Source organism: Glycine soja, chromosome 12, assembly GCF_004193775.1.
Source record: "Glycine soja cultivar W05 chromosome 12, ASM419377v2, whole genome shotgun sequence".
NCBI classification, from domain to species: Eukaryota; Viridiplantae; Streptophyta; class Magnoliopsida; order Fabales; family Fabaceae; genus Glycine; species Glycine soja.
This window is the reverse complement of record NC_041013.1, coordinates 38176304-38195616: the sequence shown is the minus strand read 5'-3', so window position 1 is coordinate 38195616 and position 19313 is coordinate 38176304. Positions and strand designations below refer to the sequence as shown.

Sequence of the window (19313 nt, the reverse complement as noted above, 5' to 3'; positions counted from 1 at the left end):
CGTCATTACATGCGCATTAAATATTATTTTATTTTTACTTATTATTATAAAATGAAAATTCTTATTTCGTTACATACGTTCACTAATTATTTAATTATTTATGTATAATAATATTAATTATTTTATAATTTAGTTTATCCATTAAAAGTAAATTATATTATCAAATAATTTTTTTTTAAAAAAAGTTAACTTCCGGAAGAAGCTTCTTCCGGAAACTTCCGGATGACGTTCTTCCGGAAGTAGTTTGTGGGTACTTCCGGAATTCACAAATTCTTCTTCCGGAAGATGTTTTTTTCCGGAAACTTTCCGGAAAAGCTTTTTCCGAAAAGTTTCCAGAAATACTTCTTCCGGAAGAAGAATTATTAAAGGGCAATTTTGTCACTTCACTGTTTGCTGGGTGCCCCAGCAATAATGCTGGGTGCACGTAGCAACTCCCTTTAAATTAATGAAAGGCCCACATATCGCCCGAGTAATTCCAGTCTAAATGGCCCATCCTCCACTATTTAATGTAGGCCACACCATGAAGCAAGACCTATTAGTCTAATTTTGTACATTATACGAGAATTTTAATTTTGTGTAAACTTTCAAAATTTTAATAAAATCAGAAATTGTTTAAGATGAGAAATATTTAAAATAATAAAATCATGTATAATAATTTAAAGGAATTTAAATTTAAAATACAAATGTTAAAAATCATGTGTCACTCTTTAAGAAAAAATAATTACAAATATATATATATATATATATATATATATATATATATATATATATATATATATATATTCTAATTAATAAAAAATTATTATTAAGATGCTGATTTTTTTAAAAGTAATGAAATAACTTGATAAAAGGTAATCCAGAAATCCACATGATAAATAAATGATAAATTAAAAAAAAAATGGATGAACACTTTAGTGAGGGGAAAAAGGTGTTACTTGTTTAGTCAGTTGATTCAATTTGTGTCACCAATTTTTAATGACACAAGTCATTCCGTTTACTCCATTTGACATTGGAGCGTGAACTAACCTTTTGGCTTCAACCTTCTCTTTTCTTGCAATGTTTGTGAAAGCAGTTCAACTACAAATTTCCATAACTTTGGCTGTAAAAGACAAAGAAAACTAAATGTTAGAAATAAGAACGATGGCCCTAGCCTTTACTTCTACGCCTTATGCATTGTCTTCTATTCATATTGTATAGTAAATGGGAAACCACTTCCCTATTTTTTCATCGCCTTCTTTGATTCAATCAAAACAAGCGATACCAACATTTTTTTTAAAAGGATATGCTTTTAGTTTCAAACAAAGTTAATTTGTGGTCTTTCGAAAATAAATTATATTCTTTGTCTATCATTTATGAAAATATGTCAGTTTTTTGTCCTTTATAAAGAAGAAATGGTTTGATTTTTTAGACTAAAAATTAATATTACTTTATTTAAAAGGACAGAAAACATATTTAATAAATAAAAAAAAAAACACAAGATAAGAGTCTAGAGGATCTTTTTCTTTTCATTATAATCAGATCATCCTTCATAGTGATATCTTTATCATCCTTCAAAATTCCCGTTGAATATATGTAGAAATAGATTAGTCATATCATACCACATTTTTTCTTGCTTCTTCCGAGATCTTTAGCTACATGTCAACCCTTTTATATCGAGTTTGGTTTTTATTGTCTTCATTTTTCTCGAAAAAGTTGACTTTTAAGTCTGAAGGGTTCTTGCATAAATAGACATGTTATGATGTTACCTATGTAATGTAAAATCATTTATGTTTTCACACCCAGTTTATTATTTTTCATATAATTGATTCATGATATAATGTGTTTGAATTTCAGCTTATATAGAACCTTGAATCTATTATTTAGAACTTTTCCAACTAAAATTAAAATGCTCATTCTATAAATGTTGCTAAAATTGGAAGTGACATAAGACGTTTTAATCTATCAATAAATGAAAATGTTGTTGATTCCCCCCTTTTATTTTGAAAAACTTAAAAATGATATATCTTAGCTAAAATTGTAAATTATCTTTTTTCAGCTCTAAAATGTCATTTGTATAAAAAACCTCAACAAATTTTCAGTTTTCTTTTATTTCCAATATTAAATTATTTGAAAAGTATTTGCGATCTAAAGTTACACTAAACATTCAACTACTTCTCCATTTAATCTTCTGCTTGATGTAGATAGTTGTAAATTAATTGCATAATAAAACATATTTCTTATATAATGACTATCATTTTTTTTTATAATAATATTTTAATATTTTTTTATTTCTTCACAAGTATCTTAAAGGTATATTAGTTTTCCTTTGTTTAAATACTTTTTTTTTATTTTTATCATATATGCAAAGTATCTATCAATTTTATTGATAAGTATTATTTAGAGATATCTCTTCTTTCAATTATAGTAGTTTTGTAGAAGTATTTTCGAGCATGCTTTAGTTATAAAATTTTACTAATGAAAGAGCATGCTTCCTTGTGTTTGTCAGTGGAATCTGGAATGGGTATAACTTAAGATGATCATCATGGCACATGTCCTGTAAGCTCTAGTAAGAAGAACATAAACAATGTCCTCTGCATTTTTTTTTCCCGGGTTTTGTTATTTGACGGGCCATTCTGTTTGGGCCTTTGTTTTGAAGTATGGAATTGGACATCAGCATCCCTGCAAAAAGTTGGGTTTAAAATTTCTCCAAAATTCTGCAATTGTGGGCCGTAAGAGGTGAGACATTGATATTTGGGGATTTGATTTCTGCAGCTCCCATATTGAATCCTGCACCTCTCAAATTTTTAAAAATCTCAAACTGTTCCTTTTCATATTATACATTTCCAGAATAGGTTTTTCATAATAGTAAAAAATAACTTCCACCTTTTGAAATAGGTGTGTAGTAAAAAATAGTCTATGGGATACCTGTTCCAGAATAGGTGTTGCATAACAGTAAAAAATAGTTTCCAAAGATGTCTGTTCCATAACAATAAAAAATAATGGTTGAAAAAAAATTATATATTTCAAAAAGCATATTCCAAAACTCAATCTATGTTTTAGAATGAACATTTCATAAGGCTACTATATAGCTTCCGAAATCTTGTCTTTGGAATAACAATTGAAAATATATCATTCTGAATTGTAATTCCATAAGACAAAACACCATATTTTGAATCACATTCTTAACTTCAATGGCAACATGCAAAGGAAGGAGGAGGGAGGAGGACGTTCTGTGGTGTCGTGACTCATGAGGAGGAGGTCACAACACTACCATGAAGAAGATGAAGAGTTGGGAGAAGAAGTTGCCATAGCGAGAGAAGGTGTTGTTAGTGGAGTAGCTAAACAAATAGGAAGGTGTTAGGTTGAAAAAGAGTAATTTGATATTTTCAAATAAAAATGGAAGATGCATGATACACATATGAGAATACAGACTTCAAATCCCTCATATTTGAGACGCTGCCTTTGAATTTCAAGTTTCTTATGTTTGGAATTGCAACCATAATTTGCGGATGAGCTATACTTAGGGGTGTATGCATGGTTGTTTAATTTTTGCTACTCGGGTATGAATAGTTTTGTTCTATATAAATTAAAATAAAAAATCTGAATAGAATTTCAATTTTTTTAAAGAAAAACACCAATAGCTATGACTCAAAACACCAATATTTGAATAGAATTTCAATCGATATTCCAATTCAGCTTTGTTGTTCACTCTGGCCTCTCACATGTTCCTGTATCCAAAGGCTATTTTCATTGACCTTTTTCCACTAATAATAATTTGGATGATTCTATCTTTTAGCATGGCACCGCTCCCTATGAGTGTATGTGTGTGACTCCTTTCTTCTTCATGTGGTCAGAGAGCTTGAACCGCAGTGTTGTAGGGTCAATGCATAAACAATTGCTGGAACCTTTTCCAGCTCAAACTCCTCTTATAACAGTCCTTATCGTTCCTTCATTGTGTGACTTTTAACTTAACAAAAAATATCTTTGTTCACTTTGAGGAATAATGGCCATGCACAAACACTGATGGAAGTAATTTAGTGACAATATTGGTCCAATTCCAGTCAAGTTTCCAAAATGATAAAGTAAAGCCATTAAAAAGGTAAGTTGACTTATTTAATTATGTTTTTCCATTGTTCCTTTTATGCATGTCCATTGTCCAGGTTCATGCCATTAATTGTTGCTAATCTTAGATGTGATGCGAACTACTAGTAGTAATCATTATTTAAGCATCTTATCCAACTTTTATTTATTCATAAAACATCAAAAAGACCTTCCTGTCGTACTTTTTTTTCTGCCCGTGTAATTGCACATTTGCACTGCATGCAATGCGATCTACGGTTTTGCATTTTCAACCCCTTAGTTCACTTGGCCTCATTAGCTGTACTTTGATCCCGTCGTGAGAGCGTGATATCATATTATGCTCATTATAACCATGATGACAGATCTTATCTTATTGCTATATAATTAATAATTTAATATGATCAATAATAATAAAGCCTACAGTAACCGTGATACCAAATTTAATCTTTTTTGAATAAGATATCATATTCGAGTAATAAAAAATGTAATTAAAAGAAAAACTTAATTAAATATCATCATTTATATTTTTAGACAAAAATTAATCATTATGTACTAATGGTGATCCAAAATAATAATAAAAACACATTAAGCAAAACCCAAAAGCACATTGGACTTGGACCAATGATTTCAGACGACAAATACTGAGAGGACCAAAAGCAGCATAGAAACCGATGCCTTCGCCGAGCTACATGCTGATCTCGCCATGTGACCTCTGAAACCAAAACTAAAGAATCTCTCTTCTCTCAAACTTTCTTTCAATTATTTTTTTTTCATATTATTAGTTTAATCATCGTTCAATAATTAGGCAAGAATCGGATTTCGGAATTCAAAACCCCATAACCTTAACCAACGCTGCAACGATTTTATTTTATTTTCCTTTCAACGAATTGATTAAATCCCACTTGTTTATTTTTGGTGCAAAAACGAAATGCCAACAAACCTCTACCTTCCTCCTCTTCTCTTCTCCAAGTTCTCATATCATATCACTGTTTGTGTCTTCATTTCTTCATTTCTACTTCTTCACAAACCAGAATCGGAAAGACCTCTCTCAACCACTCCTTCAAAGTCAGGGTAGGTTGGTTGGTTTCTCTCTGTAATCTTTTTTCAATTTTAAGAGAAAATGTCAGAGCAGAAGAAACCCCCCCAAAGCAGAGTTTTCTATGTTAGAATGAAGCTCCTGCACAAACAAGGGAACAAGCCTCAGCAAGACAAAAACAACAACTGCTTTCACACATATTACAAATGGGTTCTCTGGTTTTCTTTCTCCCTCTATTTCTTCACTTCCTATCTCATCACTAGCAACCCCAACAACACACCAACCTCTGCAGACACATCCCATGTCTCAAACTCCGAATCCAACGTTGTCTCTCCTACCCTTGTCGAATCTACTACGAACACTCTAGGTAACACACAGAAAAACTGGTCAGCATTTTAAGTTCAAAAAAAATTATTTTTTTACTTTTAATTAGACTTAGTTCATCATTGTAGGGGTGCTGAAGAATATGAAGGTGTTCGTGTACGAGCTTCCTCCAAAGTACAACACCGATTGGCTTGCGAACGAGAGGTGTAGCAGTCATTTATTCGCTTCGGAAGTTGCTATTCACAGGGCACTGTTAACGAGCGAGGTTCGCACGTTTGACCCATACGAAGCTGATTTCTTCTTCGTCCCAGTTTACGTGTCTTGCAACTTCAGCGCCGTCAACGACTTCCCGGCGATTGGCCACGCGCGAACTCTTATATCCTCCGCCGTCAACCTCGTCTCCACCGAATACCCATTCTGGAACCGCAGCAGAGGATCCGACCACGTCTTCGTCGCTTCGCACGACTTCGGCGCGTGCTTTCACACCCTGGTAAAAAAAAATCTAAGTCCCACGTCGTTTAAAAGATAGTGTTACTCGAGTGTTTATAAAGCTTAGTATTTCGAACGTATGATTATTTTTTTATGAAGGAGGACGTGGCTATGGCTGATGGAATACCGATAATCTTGAAGAACTCGATAGTGTTGCAGACATTCGGCGTCATTCACCAGCATCCGTGTCAAGAGGTTGAGAATGTGGTGATACCGCCTTACGTTTCGCCGGAAAGTGTAAGGAGTACGCTGGAAAAGTTTCCGGTGACCGGACGGCGAGACATTTTTGCTTTTTTCCGAGGGAAAATGGAAGTCCATCCTAAAAATGTCAGCCGACGGTTTTACAGCAAGTAATTACCAATAATTGTTTTTACACATTTTTTATTCTTAAATTATTCTGTTTTTTTTTTTTTCTGAACCTTCAAAATTTAATGTTGCACTACTTTTTCTTTTTTACTTTCTATTTTAAAAAATACAGATAGAGGGAGTAAGTGCCACCCTTTCGTCTAGTTAATCATAATGCTTCTAATCAATAATCTATTAACTAATTCATTGGCCTTTTTTTTTCTTTTCTTGTGAAGGCGAGTGAGGACGGAGATATGGCGGAAGTTCAACGGTGACCGGAGGTTTTACCTGCAGAGACATAGGTTTGCCGGTTACCAGTTGGAAATTGCACGGTCGGTGTTTTGTTTGTGTCCGTTAGGGTGGGCTCCGTGGAGTCCGAGGTTGGTGGAGTCGGTTGCGTTGGGTTGTGTGCCGGTTGTGATTGCGGATGGGATACAGTTGCCGTTTTCCTCCGCCGTGCGGTGGTCGGAGATATCGTTGAGCGTGGCGGAGAGGGACGTGGGGAAGTTGGGGAAGATTCTGGAGCGAGTGGCGGCGACGAACCTGAGTGTCATTCAGAGGAACCTGTGGGACCCACGGACAAGGCGGGCCCTTCTTTTCAACAACAACAAGGTGCAAGAAGGGGACGCCACGTGGCAAGTTCTGGTTAGTTTGAGTGAGAAGCTAGGTAGGTCGCAGCGAAGGTCTTCGGTTGCTGGCCAATTGAAGAGTGACACGTAATGCGTTACAATTGGATTTGAACTATGAAGTTTGACAGCGAATGAAACAGTGTTTACAACGTGGATTTGTCGCTCTCTGTTGCATGCAATGGTTGGTGACAGCTGCGTTTTTCTTTGGCTCGTTCGCGTAAAGGAATTTTAGTACAGTGAAAGGAATTTTAGAACAGAGTAGATTTTTTTGCAGGATTTCCTTCCAGTGTTTTTCATGAGATGACAAGCATTGGTTCGTTTTGTTGACAGATGAGTTTTCATTTTATTATTCTTTTGCTAAGTCATTTTTTATGTAAATAAATTATAGAGTTTGTAGTTACTGATAACTAAGTATCAAATATATATAAGTAAAAAAAGCAATTTTGTTATTAAATTTAAACGTAAGTAAATTTAATTTATTTTATTTTATTTAATTTTAGAATACCTTTATTTAATTTAATTTTTGTTTTTTTAATAATTCTTTTACTCATGATAGAAAATTTTAATAAAAAAATATTTTAAAAGTAATTTGATTTTGTTATCTTGAGTTAATAAAATTAAATATACGATGATGAATATGAGTTGGCAGAAAGATGGTGAAATGTGAAAGGTTTGGAATTTGGATAGCGAAATGATTGATTAGTTTGGATGCAGTGGGGGTGTGTCAGAACTTTACAGTGTTTTTAATGTTAAATTTGGGAAGTAGTGAAGGTGTCAGTGGTCACGAATATGGTATGCTATGGCCTGGCTATGGGTGTCAAAATCAAATGTAGAGGGAGAGAATCCTACAATCGATTGTTTGCATTATAGGCTTTTTGATCAGTTTAATTAAATGTATAGGAAATCGTTATTTATTTACATTTCAATATGAGCGGATAATGTGTAGGAAAACATGTTAGTTTTAACTTTTTATACAAATAAATTGTAGAATTGAGGTACAACTTTATAATTATATTTTAAGGAATTTAATTTTTATTTGTAGTCAGTATAAAGATTTTTATATTTTAACTAATAAAATATCATTGGATTAAAGTATTACATAAATAAATATCATGTCCCCAAAAGAATATTACATAAATAAATATTTATAATATTAAAAGGATGATATTAATAATTTTGCATATAGTTTCTACTTCATAGCGGAAGCGATCATGTGTCGTTGTTGGATCAGAGTGAGAGATAAGCCATCATTATCGTGTTTGCAGAAGCTACATGTATCGAAACATGAAAATGTTCCACTTTTCACTGTTTCTACAGGCACGATTTCTTTCAAGGTGTTGCTGAACTAAAGTCTTGATGGAGCGTTCAAGACATGAATAATATATTTCACGTATTATACTTAGAGAGGGTAAACTATTATTTTGCAGGATATTGCAATTTGGACAAGTCTTTGAGGCAATTCTAATTAATTTTATATTTATTACTTGAGTAATGACACTCAAACATTTACCCTTTTTAAGCACTTAATTAATATTCATCATTTTTCTCTCTCTCTCTCTCTCCCGCTTCATATTACATCATAGTACTAATACTTATAATATCTAGGGACTTAATTTTTTGTCATCCATCAATTTCTAACACTTAATTGATATTTTTATTTTTTTTTATCAAATCATATCACCTATTATATTTATATTTATATTTTTTTTCTCAAGGTGTCAACTATTATTAGGTGTCAAAAAATCTCATTTCTAATATTTGTGTTTTCTCCCTTTTTTTATTTTTCTCTCACTAGATATATGACAACACATTGGATTGGGTGTCTTCAAATACTTTTCCTATTAATTACATGGTTTGTGGCTGATAAAAGCCCATGAAATTTGCAATATAGTGGTGGGGGACATTGGGGAATTGTTTGGGGCACTCAGCATTTTTGCTGTGACACCCAACAATTTACAAAAATGCTGAAAATACCAGTGTCATTTTTTTCGCGAAATTTCCTTGACTTAGTGTAAGTTGCTACCGTTAAGGACGATTTGGAAGCATATTTGGTCTCTAGTGGTGTATGTGCATTTGTGAGTAGTATATGATGAATTTTGGTCGATTTCCATCGTCGAAGTGCAAAAAAAAAAAATTGATGTGCATACGGATTGGAATCCGTATGGTTCATACGAATCAACAATCCATATGAGCATCCGTATGATCCATGCGGATTGCCAATTCGTATGTATGTCAAAAAAATTTTCTTAATACCGACCATTTTTTTGTGATACCGATTACAATTTTTTTAAAAAAAAATTACAATGATAAAACAAAAGAATTAAAAATATATTTTAATGATTAATTTTAATTCAGTTATTGGTTAAATTTAACAATGATAAAAAAATTTCATTTAGTCGTTAATAAAAAATAATTTTTTTCAAAACATGACCAATTTTTTTCAAAAACAATGGAATAATATTATACATGACAAAACAACTATTATATATAAGAACATTGTTGCAACAAATTTAGAATCAACACATGATATAATAATTATTATAAAACAACTATTATATAAATAAATTATTCAGAAGTAATTAAAATGTTCACAATAATTAAAATGTTCAAAGTAATTAAAATGTTCAAAATCCTAAATTGTTCATAAACACGACCAATAAAGCACACAGTTAACATTGGGATCAATGAATTCAAAAATTATTTCCAAGTCAACGGTCAACGACAAGGTCTCGCAGAAATGTTTCCATCCGACTCCAATTTTAAGTGTCTTCCTCCAATGATTGAACATGAGCCGACTTTCTGCAACGTCCTCCAAGTTCAAATGAGTCTAACCTTTGTCTTTAAGAAAATAATACATGTTACTTGGAACGTCTTGACAAATAAAGAAATGTTATGTCAGCAATTTATGTTATGAAATTTAAAACTTGAAAAATAAAAAAAATACTGACAAGTAAATTAGAAAGTTGCTTACCAGATTGCTACAGGTTACTTTCTGTTGAGTGAGATAAACCTTGAAGGTGACAAAATCTGGCACTTGATGGTATAAAGAGTGTCATCTTGAGAATGATCTGGGCAGGCAACTAGTCTTGAATATGGTAAGAAAAAAAATGCCCTATTACCATAATGAGTTAAGGATACTAGATGATCTCCGGTCAGCTGGTAAAAATCTCGTAGTGTTGTCCACCCTGCTATAACGACTGGTTGGTCCAAATCTTTGTTGTACACAACGTTATGATAATTTCCGTCTTTGTCAACCAAATGTCATGCATCGTCAAGTACATCCTTCCACTTGACAGCATATACCTTACTAACTTCATCGAAAATCTACATGTCATATCACAAAATAAGGTTGGTTAGTTACACGAAATAAACAGAAAAATCAAATGTTAATTAAATCAAAATGAACATGACCTGGTCCCTGGCGTGAACGGTTTGAAAAAAATCCTCTCGTGGAGCTGCGACATTCTGCATCATGTTTGTCATTTCCCTCCATTCTCCATGCTCTTCAATTGTTAATTCTGACATAATCAAGCAATTAATAGGCATTTAAGCTTCAAGCAATTAACAGAATTAACATTCAAGTAACTATATGTTAATTCTTACTAGGCACATTCACAAGAAGTTGCTCTAGTTCCTCATTGAGGCTAGTCCAACATAATGACGACGGACGAGAGCGTGACATTCTGAAATATATTTGACAAAATAATATTTTAATATTTTTGTTATACTAACATTTTCGTGTTTCTAATCTAATTTTTCTTTCTCAATTGTAAAAATCTAATCTAATCTACTAATATTTTTGTATGTTTGTTTTAAAAATCTAATCTAAATTATAATCTAATCCTATTAACATTTTCTAGATAAACTAAATAATAAATAAACTAAACTCAATATAAATATTGTTCATTTTTCCTATTTTTTATAATAAAAATCATTTTTTAAAAAATAAACTTATACAGATTGACAATTCGTATGAACCATACGAATTGCTGATCCATATAGTTCATAAGGATTGGTAATTCATATAGTTCATACGGATTGGTAATCCGTATGAACCATACAGATCAACAATTCGTATGGCTCATACGGATCAGCAATCCGTATGACTCATACGGATTAACAATCTGTATGAAGGAATTTTTTTTAAAAAAAAGTCATACGAATTGATAATCTGTATGACTTTTTCACTAACAAAAAAATATTTTTTAAAAAATAAACTCATACAGATTGGTAATCCGTATGAATCATACAGATTGCTGATCCGTATAATTCATACCGATTGGTAATCCGTATGAACCATACGGATCAACAATCGGTATGGCTCATACGGATTGCTAATCCGTATGAAGGAATTTTTTTTTTAAAAAAAAGCCATACGGATTGGCAATCCATGTGGCTTTTTCACTAACAAAAAAAATATTTTTTTTAAAGAAGCCATACGGATTGTCAATCCGTATGAACCATTTGAATTGTTAATCCGTATGGTGTATACGGATCAACAATCCGTCCCTTTTGTATGGCCTTTTCACAAAAAAATCACGGAGTAGACAACCATGGCAAGGAGGAAGCATAGCAGGTAGGAAGATACACACAACAATACACAAAACAAGCAGCACCAATACAAACTAAAACACAAAACAATACACAATACACAATATCTAACGACAAGGAGCAACAAGCACCACAGGAGGAAGAAGATTCACTAACCTCGACAGGAGAATTAGAGGCAGCAACAACGAGGAAGAAGTTGCAACACCGACAAAGAAGAAGATGCTGCAACCGATAGTGGAGAGGCCATAGGAGAAGAGGAGGTAGTGCGGAAATGAAGCGATGAAGAAGAAATCTCGGAAGAAGAAGCTTCTCTCGGAGGAAGAAGAAGAAGCGTTCTTTCAAGGAAGAAGATGATTTTGGAAATGCACAGTGACTTGTACGGACGAGTCATTGTGCCGCTTTTATATTAAAGGGTGAAGGGCATTTTTGCCCTTTCACCCATGTTGCTGGTGCCCCAGCAAAAATACTGGGTGCCCCAAGCAACTGTCGGGACATTGTTCAAATGGCTCCTCGTGTGAATTGGTTTGGATTAGAGGTGGGATAGGCAGGCCGAAGTCTTGGGCTTCTTGGCCCAAGGAAGATCTTCCTCCGCAGTCATTCTCTTCGTGTGAATTGGTTTGGATTATGAGTGTTACATGCTAACTGTTAGTTCTTCCCATTTGATTGCATCGGTCAGAGATTTGTTCAGATTTTGTTTCTTTGGAGAACTATCCTCTGAGTTCATTTGCTTTGTTTTATGGATTAAAATTCTATTTCTGGGAATATAAATTTTAAAAATCTAATATTCTTATTTTTTTTTTCTGTACAAATTTCGAAAAATTATTTTTAAGCATTGTTGATTTTTGTAAAAATGGTAAATATTCTTTATATATATATTACTTTATTTTATCTTCCCCTCAATTAATTTCGACCTTCGTATTTTTACCGTCCAACACCCTTATCATATTTTAGATAAAAATATTAAGGACATACGCAAACTTAAAATTGAAGAATTAGTTTTAAAATATTTCTATTTAGAATTGATTTAGTTATTGCAGGAAATTATTAAATAATAGAGAAATGTTTATATCTTAGCTTAAAATTTTTTACACTCTCACTTTATCAAAATTAAACTCTTAATATATAAACCCATAAGTTTCTTTAAGGAATAATAAGCCGACAAGAATGGGGAGGCATGAAGATTGTTGCTTATTTAGTGAAACTGAACTTGCCGACTTGCTAGACAAGATTATGATTGAAAAAAGGGTAGTATATGACCTTAAAAGTGGAAGAAGAAAGGTAAGAGCCATATACGATTAATCGGAACTATTTTTCATGTCATGGTTTTCTTTATCAATCACACTCGTATTCGTTATGATATCTTAGAGTCGTTTGATAGTTAAATTAAGATAAAATATGACATGATGATAAAACATATACCAACATGATAAGATAATAACACAATTAATTTTTCCTTTAAAAAAGAGCATAATCAACTTTTATCATGTTTAATAATGTTGGATGTGCACTAAATAATAAGTCAATGAAATATAATACGGATTATGTTTAAATAAAAAAATTACTACTTCATTAAAGTTACATATAATTTTCTAAAATTAACTTTTAATTTACTTATTCATAAATTTTGAAAATGATAAAAAAATATGATGTTAACTAAATTATTTAAAATTATATTATATTTATCAGTTACTTTTCTTAAAAGTACAAACGAATTATATAAGTTTTATAAAACTATAATTATGATTCAAATCCTTTTCTTTAAAAACATCTAGCTAATAATTATTTAATTTTAATATTTTAACAATAATGTCATTTAAATTTATAAGTCAAGAAACATTATTTGAGCAATAACGCTAGTCATTGCATTGATAGTTGATAGCGTTGAAGGGTTAGTTTCTACTCCCTTCGTTTATTTCTTTTTACAAGGTTATTTTTAGAAATTAGGAAATATAATAATTTTTTTATTCTAATAAAATAGGTTTGGAATTTCCTATTTTGTCCTTTTTCTTTCCATCCCACAATAAATGTGTGTAAATTAATTATTCCACCCATTTTAGATTTTATAACATTTAAGACTTTGATACAAGTATTTAGGAATATAATTAATTTATTGAATTTCAAAGAAAGTATTAAGTAGTTTTCTAATATATTATTTGTCTCGTTAATTAATAACTCTTTTACTCTTCCTATAAACTACTTCCACTAAATATTGACTAAAAATAGTTTTGGAAAAAATAATTAATGATGTATTGGTTTTGTAAAATAATATATATTTTAGGTTAGTTTTTCCCCCTCTAAAACGCATTATAATCTGAAATGGAGGGAGTAAAGATTAAAAGATAAACAAGAGCATAATTGATAAACAATTAATTAATGTAATATTAAACTATGTGAACGAAAAATAAAATGAAATAAATTTATTTAAAAAATCTGACACTTAAAACAAACAGAATAAATAATAATTTGCAAGATTACAAAATAAAAAGTTATTGGTACATTTCTTGTAATTATAACATTATATATACCTTCACATTAATTAATTATACAACCAAAATCAAAATATAAATAGAAAATTATGTGAAACTAATTACAATCAGATAATTAATTATAGTTTTCATTATTATATTAATTTGAAATATCCACAACTTTGCTGATAACTTATTTGTATTGAAAATATGATTGAGTATTTTTAATATGATTTTTCTTTTTAATTATATTATTTTTTTATCACAAGATTGAAAGTTAAAATCTTACTTTAAAGATATCAAATCTAATTTTACTTCAACCAACAAGTTAATAATTTCTTCTAAATATTCGTGAATAACTTAATTTATTTCAATCAAACCAATGGTTGAAAGTTTGAAGTGGGGGGTTGTTTGCACGATTTAATGCATTGTTCCAACCCTAGATTCTCATTGAAATCCTAAATTCATTCATGTGACATTTGACAATGCCACAACTAGACAAGGATTAGTACGACAAAGTAATGCTTCTGATCATTCACAAGATCAAATATAAATTCAAAGCAAGAGACTGTGCAAGATACTAAGGTGTGATTAAGATAGTTCACATGATTTGATAGCCTTTATCTAGGGATAATTGGTGTAAACCATGCATGATTTATAATAATATACAAGACACATGACCGATAAGGCAACTTTTATTGGGCCAGGCAGTAGCGTATTGAATCGAGCATCATTGCCAACCATCTATATGCCTTTCTGGCTCTATTGGTATGTCAAGTCCTGTCTTCTTGTTCCAGTTTAAAGAGCATAATTTATATTAACTCAAACCACACTTTTTTAATTACTCCTAAGCAATAGTTATTATGCTTTTTTAGAATAAGGATCACAAGCATACTTTGATTTTGCTCGTTTGCTGTTGTTTGTTGGTGGCTGCAGCTGTTCACGTCTTGTGTGAGCTGTTTTGCCTCCCTCTTCCTTTGCTTAATAAAATTTCTCTTTGGCCTTCCAAAAAAAAAAAAAAAAAAAGCTGTGCTTTACAGTATCAATTAAGAATCTTATTTCCGAATAGTTAAAAAAAACTCTGGTAATTAAATTTTATAAACCGAATAGAGAGGATCATCGTGATCTTAATTATTTTTCAAAGTTGTGTATATTGATTGCTAAAACTAAAACAGTAGTAAGATTTTTCTTAATATTAGGAAGGAAAAGTCTATACACATTACTAAGTTATCTTCATGGTATCTTCTTAAATTGGGTGGGTCAGCATTTGTCTTTATGCTTGATTAAGTTTGTCTTTGTTTAATTATTATCGATATTGAATCGTTTATCATTTCTCTCTTAGGTGCCTTTTTCATGTTTAGTTTATCCTTTTAGCACAATGAAACGGCAGGGCAGAAATTCATGGACATAATATAAGGATTTACCCTATTCTCAATCTAGTCATTGTAGTTGGCATACAAATTCCTAAAGTAACACTATATTTGGCAGGAAAGAGTTTGGAAAGGAAGAAATCTAAAAAAGAGAAAACACCAAAATTGAATTTTTTTTTTCTCTCCTTTAGCTAAGCAAAGGGAAATTGGGGGACCGGATTGCCTGCAGTTGAAAGGGTCATACAGTCACAATCAAAGGTCAATTTTTTTTACTTAAATTATTTAATTTATATATTTTACTTTTAACGGTGGAGATCTCATGTAGTCACCGCAATGACTACAAAGAATCCGTGCCAAAATGGGAAGAGAGGAAAAAAAAAAGATTTAGCAGAATTCATTCACGGAAAAGAGTTTTCTCTATTTTTTATAAAAAGAAAAGTGTACAATACTATGCAATATCTATTTTATCTTTAAAAATAATGAATAAAAAACTATAATTTCAATATAAGAACAAAAATATTTTTATTCTATAGTATCATTTTCTTTCTTCTCAATTTTTATTATCAAATCAAATAAATAGCTAGAACTATTTTTTTTTCCTTTACTCTTTCTCTTTTATACGAACAACTAAAATTTTACCTTTTTATATTTATTTTCTTTTCTCTCTAATTTCTTTGTAACTGTTATTTTTTCCGCGTTCAAACAAAGCACAATTGTCCTTGGCACGGACACTCTACCGACAACAGCAGAATAGAGCATTAGTTATTATTTTTCATGGACTCACAGATTGAATAATTAGTTTGGTTGTCCAATTTAGCAACAAAAGTCCATAAGAAGGTTCTTTCCAACAGCTTAGTTTCGGAGGGACAAAGGTCCCTTTTCTCATTTCTGCTACCTAAATACGAATTAGGAAAGCATCCAAAATCCAACTAGATTTATTTCAACAGGAAAAGGACTAAAGTAATAGTGCTTCACAATTACAAAAACATCCCAATCTTTTGTGGGGTACAAACAAACAACACAATTACATAAACAACGAAAACATCCCAATCTTTTTTGAGGGGAACTTGGACGCTCACTGTTGTTGCAATTACACTTAGCATTAGCAAGTGGAACCATCACAAAATCCACCCCCTTAACAAACTGCTTTGGTAATATGTGAAAAATAAAAAAAAATAACTTTTGAAATATACCAACTTGAACCAAACCAATTAAGTGGATGTATAGATTTCAATTGGGAAAGTTCAAAAGTAACTTTGTTTTCAAAGCTACAAATTAATTATTCCTTTTTCATTCTGTATTTTGCAATTGTGTATTAGAATTTATAAAAATACATACTTTCCCAATTTTAATCCAAATATAGCTTAAAACCTTAGCATTCTGGAGTAAGTGTATGGTCTCTCCCAGGATCATGGCAATAGTCATAGACCAAGTAGTTGTTTTGGACCCATTGCATTGCAGCAAATTGCTGAGGACTAAGGCTGTCATAGCCTGATGGTGAAGGAGATGGTGGCTGGCATGAGGTTGAGGCTTCAGTGGTACAACCTAGTATTTTGAAGTTTTTGTATCTACCAAAGAAGGGTTGGTAATTATAATCAGCTTTGTATTTTCCTCCCTCTGTAGCCCATGAAGATGCATCCCATATTGATCCGTACACATACATTTCTCTTGTGGGGAACGTGGCATCACTCTTCCTAGGATACCTCCTTATTGGGACATCATCCACTAAAAATCTGCATGTATTGTAAGATAATTAAACTACTAAAACTAGTAAGCAGCATACAAAATCTAGATATTGTAAGATTTTATGATAATCAACCTACCCCCATGAAAACTACGTTTTCATCCCATAAATAAGCTATGAATGATTGAGTGAAGAAAAAGAAGCTAGATGCACATTTTTCTCTCACTTTGACTAACATGATTAAAGGTTAATAGGTATATTTTAAAGGGGTCTGCATTCCATTATTGTATAGAAATGATATTTTCAGTGAAATATTTTAACCAAGTCATAGTAATTTCCTAATTGGGCTAAATGGTTGTTGATAGTTATTATACATACATAAAATAATTATTCACCAAAAAATTTATGGTAAGGGTTTCAAGTTAGATTTTATCGAAACAGTTTATGTAGATCATGGTAGTGCGTGAAGATATTACATGATCTCACTGGGTTCCCACAGAATAGCATAGTTGTGAAAATCTTGTGTTGGGTCGAACCAAAGGTGAAACCTCATCTCTCTCCCTATAATGTTCCCATCTCCACTTCCTCTGATGTATACATTTGTCTGCAAGACATATGGCTTATCTGGCGTGGTACCAAGGAACTCAATGTCTATTTCATCATGGTGTCCTGGGTAGTCTTGGTTGTTTGAAAGCTACAATTCCCAAATGAAATAACGAAGAAAAAGGATGAAAAACACATAGTAAAAAGATACTGTACGCTCAATTTTAAACATGTGCTAAAAGTTATAAATTGATCCTCACGTATAAAGATGTTATGACTCCTGCAGTGTAGCCAGGTTGAAGCTTAATCGCAGCACCAAAGTATCCAGACCGATAAGAGTGAAGTGACTTGAATCCACTCCCTGTGTATTAAAAAAGTGCTAGTAAAAATGTAGTAACTAGCATGGTTTTAAATTACGGTTATGATCGCGGTTTTTGTCTAAGTTGCGGTGAGCCAAAAAAAAAAAACCTTTCCATGGCAGGAAAATGTGATTGATGTGACCTCAATTGTGGTCGTAGTGCGAATGCGGAGTGTCAAAATACCTTAATGTTGAGACCGTAATTTTTGGGTCCCAATTTAAAACCATGGTAACTAGTAATAGTGAAAGAACAATTTATAATAAACCAATAGATAAAGAAGCATATGTAGTTGCATTTAACTATTTAAGTTAGGAGTTTATGTGAGACATTTTACAAACCTGAGTAGGAGTCAAGCCAGATTGTTAACGAGTCTTGGTCTAGTTTCTGATGCTGAGGTCCCCAAAGGTTTCTAAATCCCTCATCAAAGCTAACAGGATTAGTTTTGGAACTAGGGTAGTAGCCAGGTGAAGGTGGACCCTGAGAAGTACCATAACGAATCATGAGTGAGAGTAAAAGAAGAGAGAAGAGAGGAACCATGTGAAACAAAGAGGAAGTTAACAATGGCATTGTAGTGACCCAGAGTGGCTCTGCTGAGATGCAGGGTGGGACACAAGATCAAAGGGGTAGGTAGTTGGTGCTGATGAAGAGTATGAGTACATTGTTAATATATAGAGGGATTTGGAGGCCCCACACAGTGCCAAAAACGGCGATAACTTAGTTGAATAAGGAGTTGAGTACACGAGGGAATTAAGTTTATCAGCTTTGTGATGATAAACAAGAGGGGCAAATAGTTCAATTTTTGGTGTGCGCTTTTTTTTATATATATTTTCATTTCTTCTAGTGAGGGAACTTCCTTTTTCAAGTAAATAAATGTTAGTTATGCTTCGTCAATTGGCAAGGAGAGGGGAACTTGGAGGATGAAAGACACCTTAACCGTTACTTTCGTGAAATTTATTTTGTGACCTTTGAAAATGTGACAAAGATGGCAGAGAGAGCTTTAGACACGAAGGGTTCACCTTATCAAAAGCTTTAAATGTTATCATACAACACTTGGACAAGGTATATGATAAAAGAGAAAAACGTCCGGAACTTATGTTTCGGGGGATGTGATGGGAATTGGGATACGATAGTTATATATATACCTTCATAATGACTCATCAATGAGAACTTTCTTTGGGGTACTTTCACACTTTCATTCAATTAACATTTTCTTGCTACTGTACAATAAAGTTGTTATGCTAATTGGAGTAATAGTATTCTTACAAATATGAAATGAGTAATATAGTATTCTTACTATTGACTTTCACAACAACTTTTCAGATAATTTTTATCTTTATCTCTTATCTTTATCTTTTTTATATTTTTTTTAGTCAGTAAAAATAATATTGTATTATATGTTAATCAGTATAAGTTATACTGCTGAAATTACACATTGGGTCAAATTTAGTAAGACTATGAT

The 19313-nt window shown here is 32.0% G+C and overlaps 2 protein-coding genes across 2 annotated transcripts; one reads left to right on the top strand and one right to left on the bottom strand.

The window, feature by feature from the left end:
- The first annotated feature begins 4676 nt into the window (after positions 1-4676).
- Positions 4677-7283, top strand: LOC114378550 (probable glucuronoxylan glucuronosyltransferase IRX7). Its single transcript, XM_028337169.1, has 4 exons — positions 4677-5462; positions 5548-5909; positions 6008-6258; positions 6490-7283. Exons 1-4 carry the CDS (start codon positions 5180-5182, stop codon positions 6971-6973), a joined length of 1380 nt encoding a protein of 459 aa, XP_028192970.1. The 5' UTR covers positions 4677-5179; the 3' UTR covers positions 6974-7283.
- Positions 7284-16174: 8891 nt separating this feature from the next.
- Positions 16175-18618, bottom strand: LOC114379075 (xyloglucan endotransglucosylase/hydrolase protein 31-like). The gene is made up of 4 exons (XM_028337631.1): positions 18193-18618; positions 17756-17856; positions 17429-17646; positions 16175-17001 (listed from the first exon to the last, which is right to left on the bottom strand). The coding sequence occupies exons 1-4, from the start codon at positions 18419-18421 to the stop codon at positions 16641-16643; spliced, it is 909 nt and encodes a 302-aa protein (XP_028193432.1). The 5' UTR covers positions 18422-18618; the 3' UTR covers positions 16175-16640.
- Between the last annotated feature and the right edge of the window lie 695 nt (positions 18619-19313).

Excerpts from the sequence above, each read along its gene's own strand:
- LOC114378550 (XM_028337169.1), top strand. The coding sequence starts at position 5,180 with ATGTCAGAGCAGAAGAAACCCCCCCAAAGCAGAGTTTTCTATGTTAGA. Across the intron at positions 5,910-6,007 it reads GCGCGTGCTTTCACACCCTG|GAGGACGTGGCTATGGCTGA; the intron begins GTAAAAAAAAAT and ends TTTTTTATGAAG. Across the intron at positions 6,259-6,489 it reads AGCCGACGGTTTTACAGCAA|GCGAGTGAGGACGGAGATAT; the intron begins GTAATTACCAAT and ends TTTCTTGTGAAG.
- LOC114379075 (XM_028337631.1), bottom strand. The coding sequence starts at position 18,421 with ATGCCATTGTTAACTTCCTCTTTGTTTCACATGGTTCCTCTCTTCTCT. Across the intron at positions 17,857-18,192 it reads CTGGCTTGACTCCTACTCAG|GGAGTGGATTCAAGTCACTT; the intron begins GTTTGTAAAATG and ends TTTAATACACAG. Across the intron at positions 17,647-17,755 it reads GAGTCATAACATCTTTATAC|CTTTCAAACAACCAAGACTA; the intron begins GTGAGGATCAAT and ends TGGGAATTGTAG.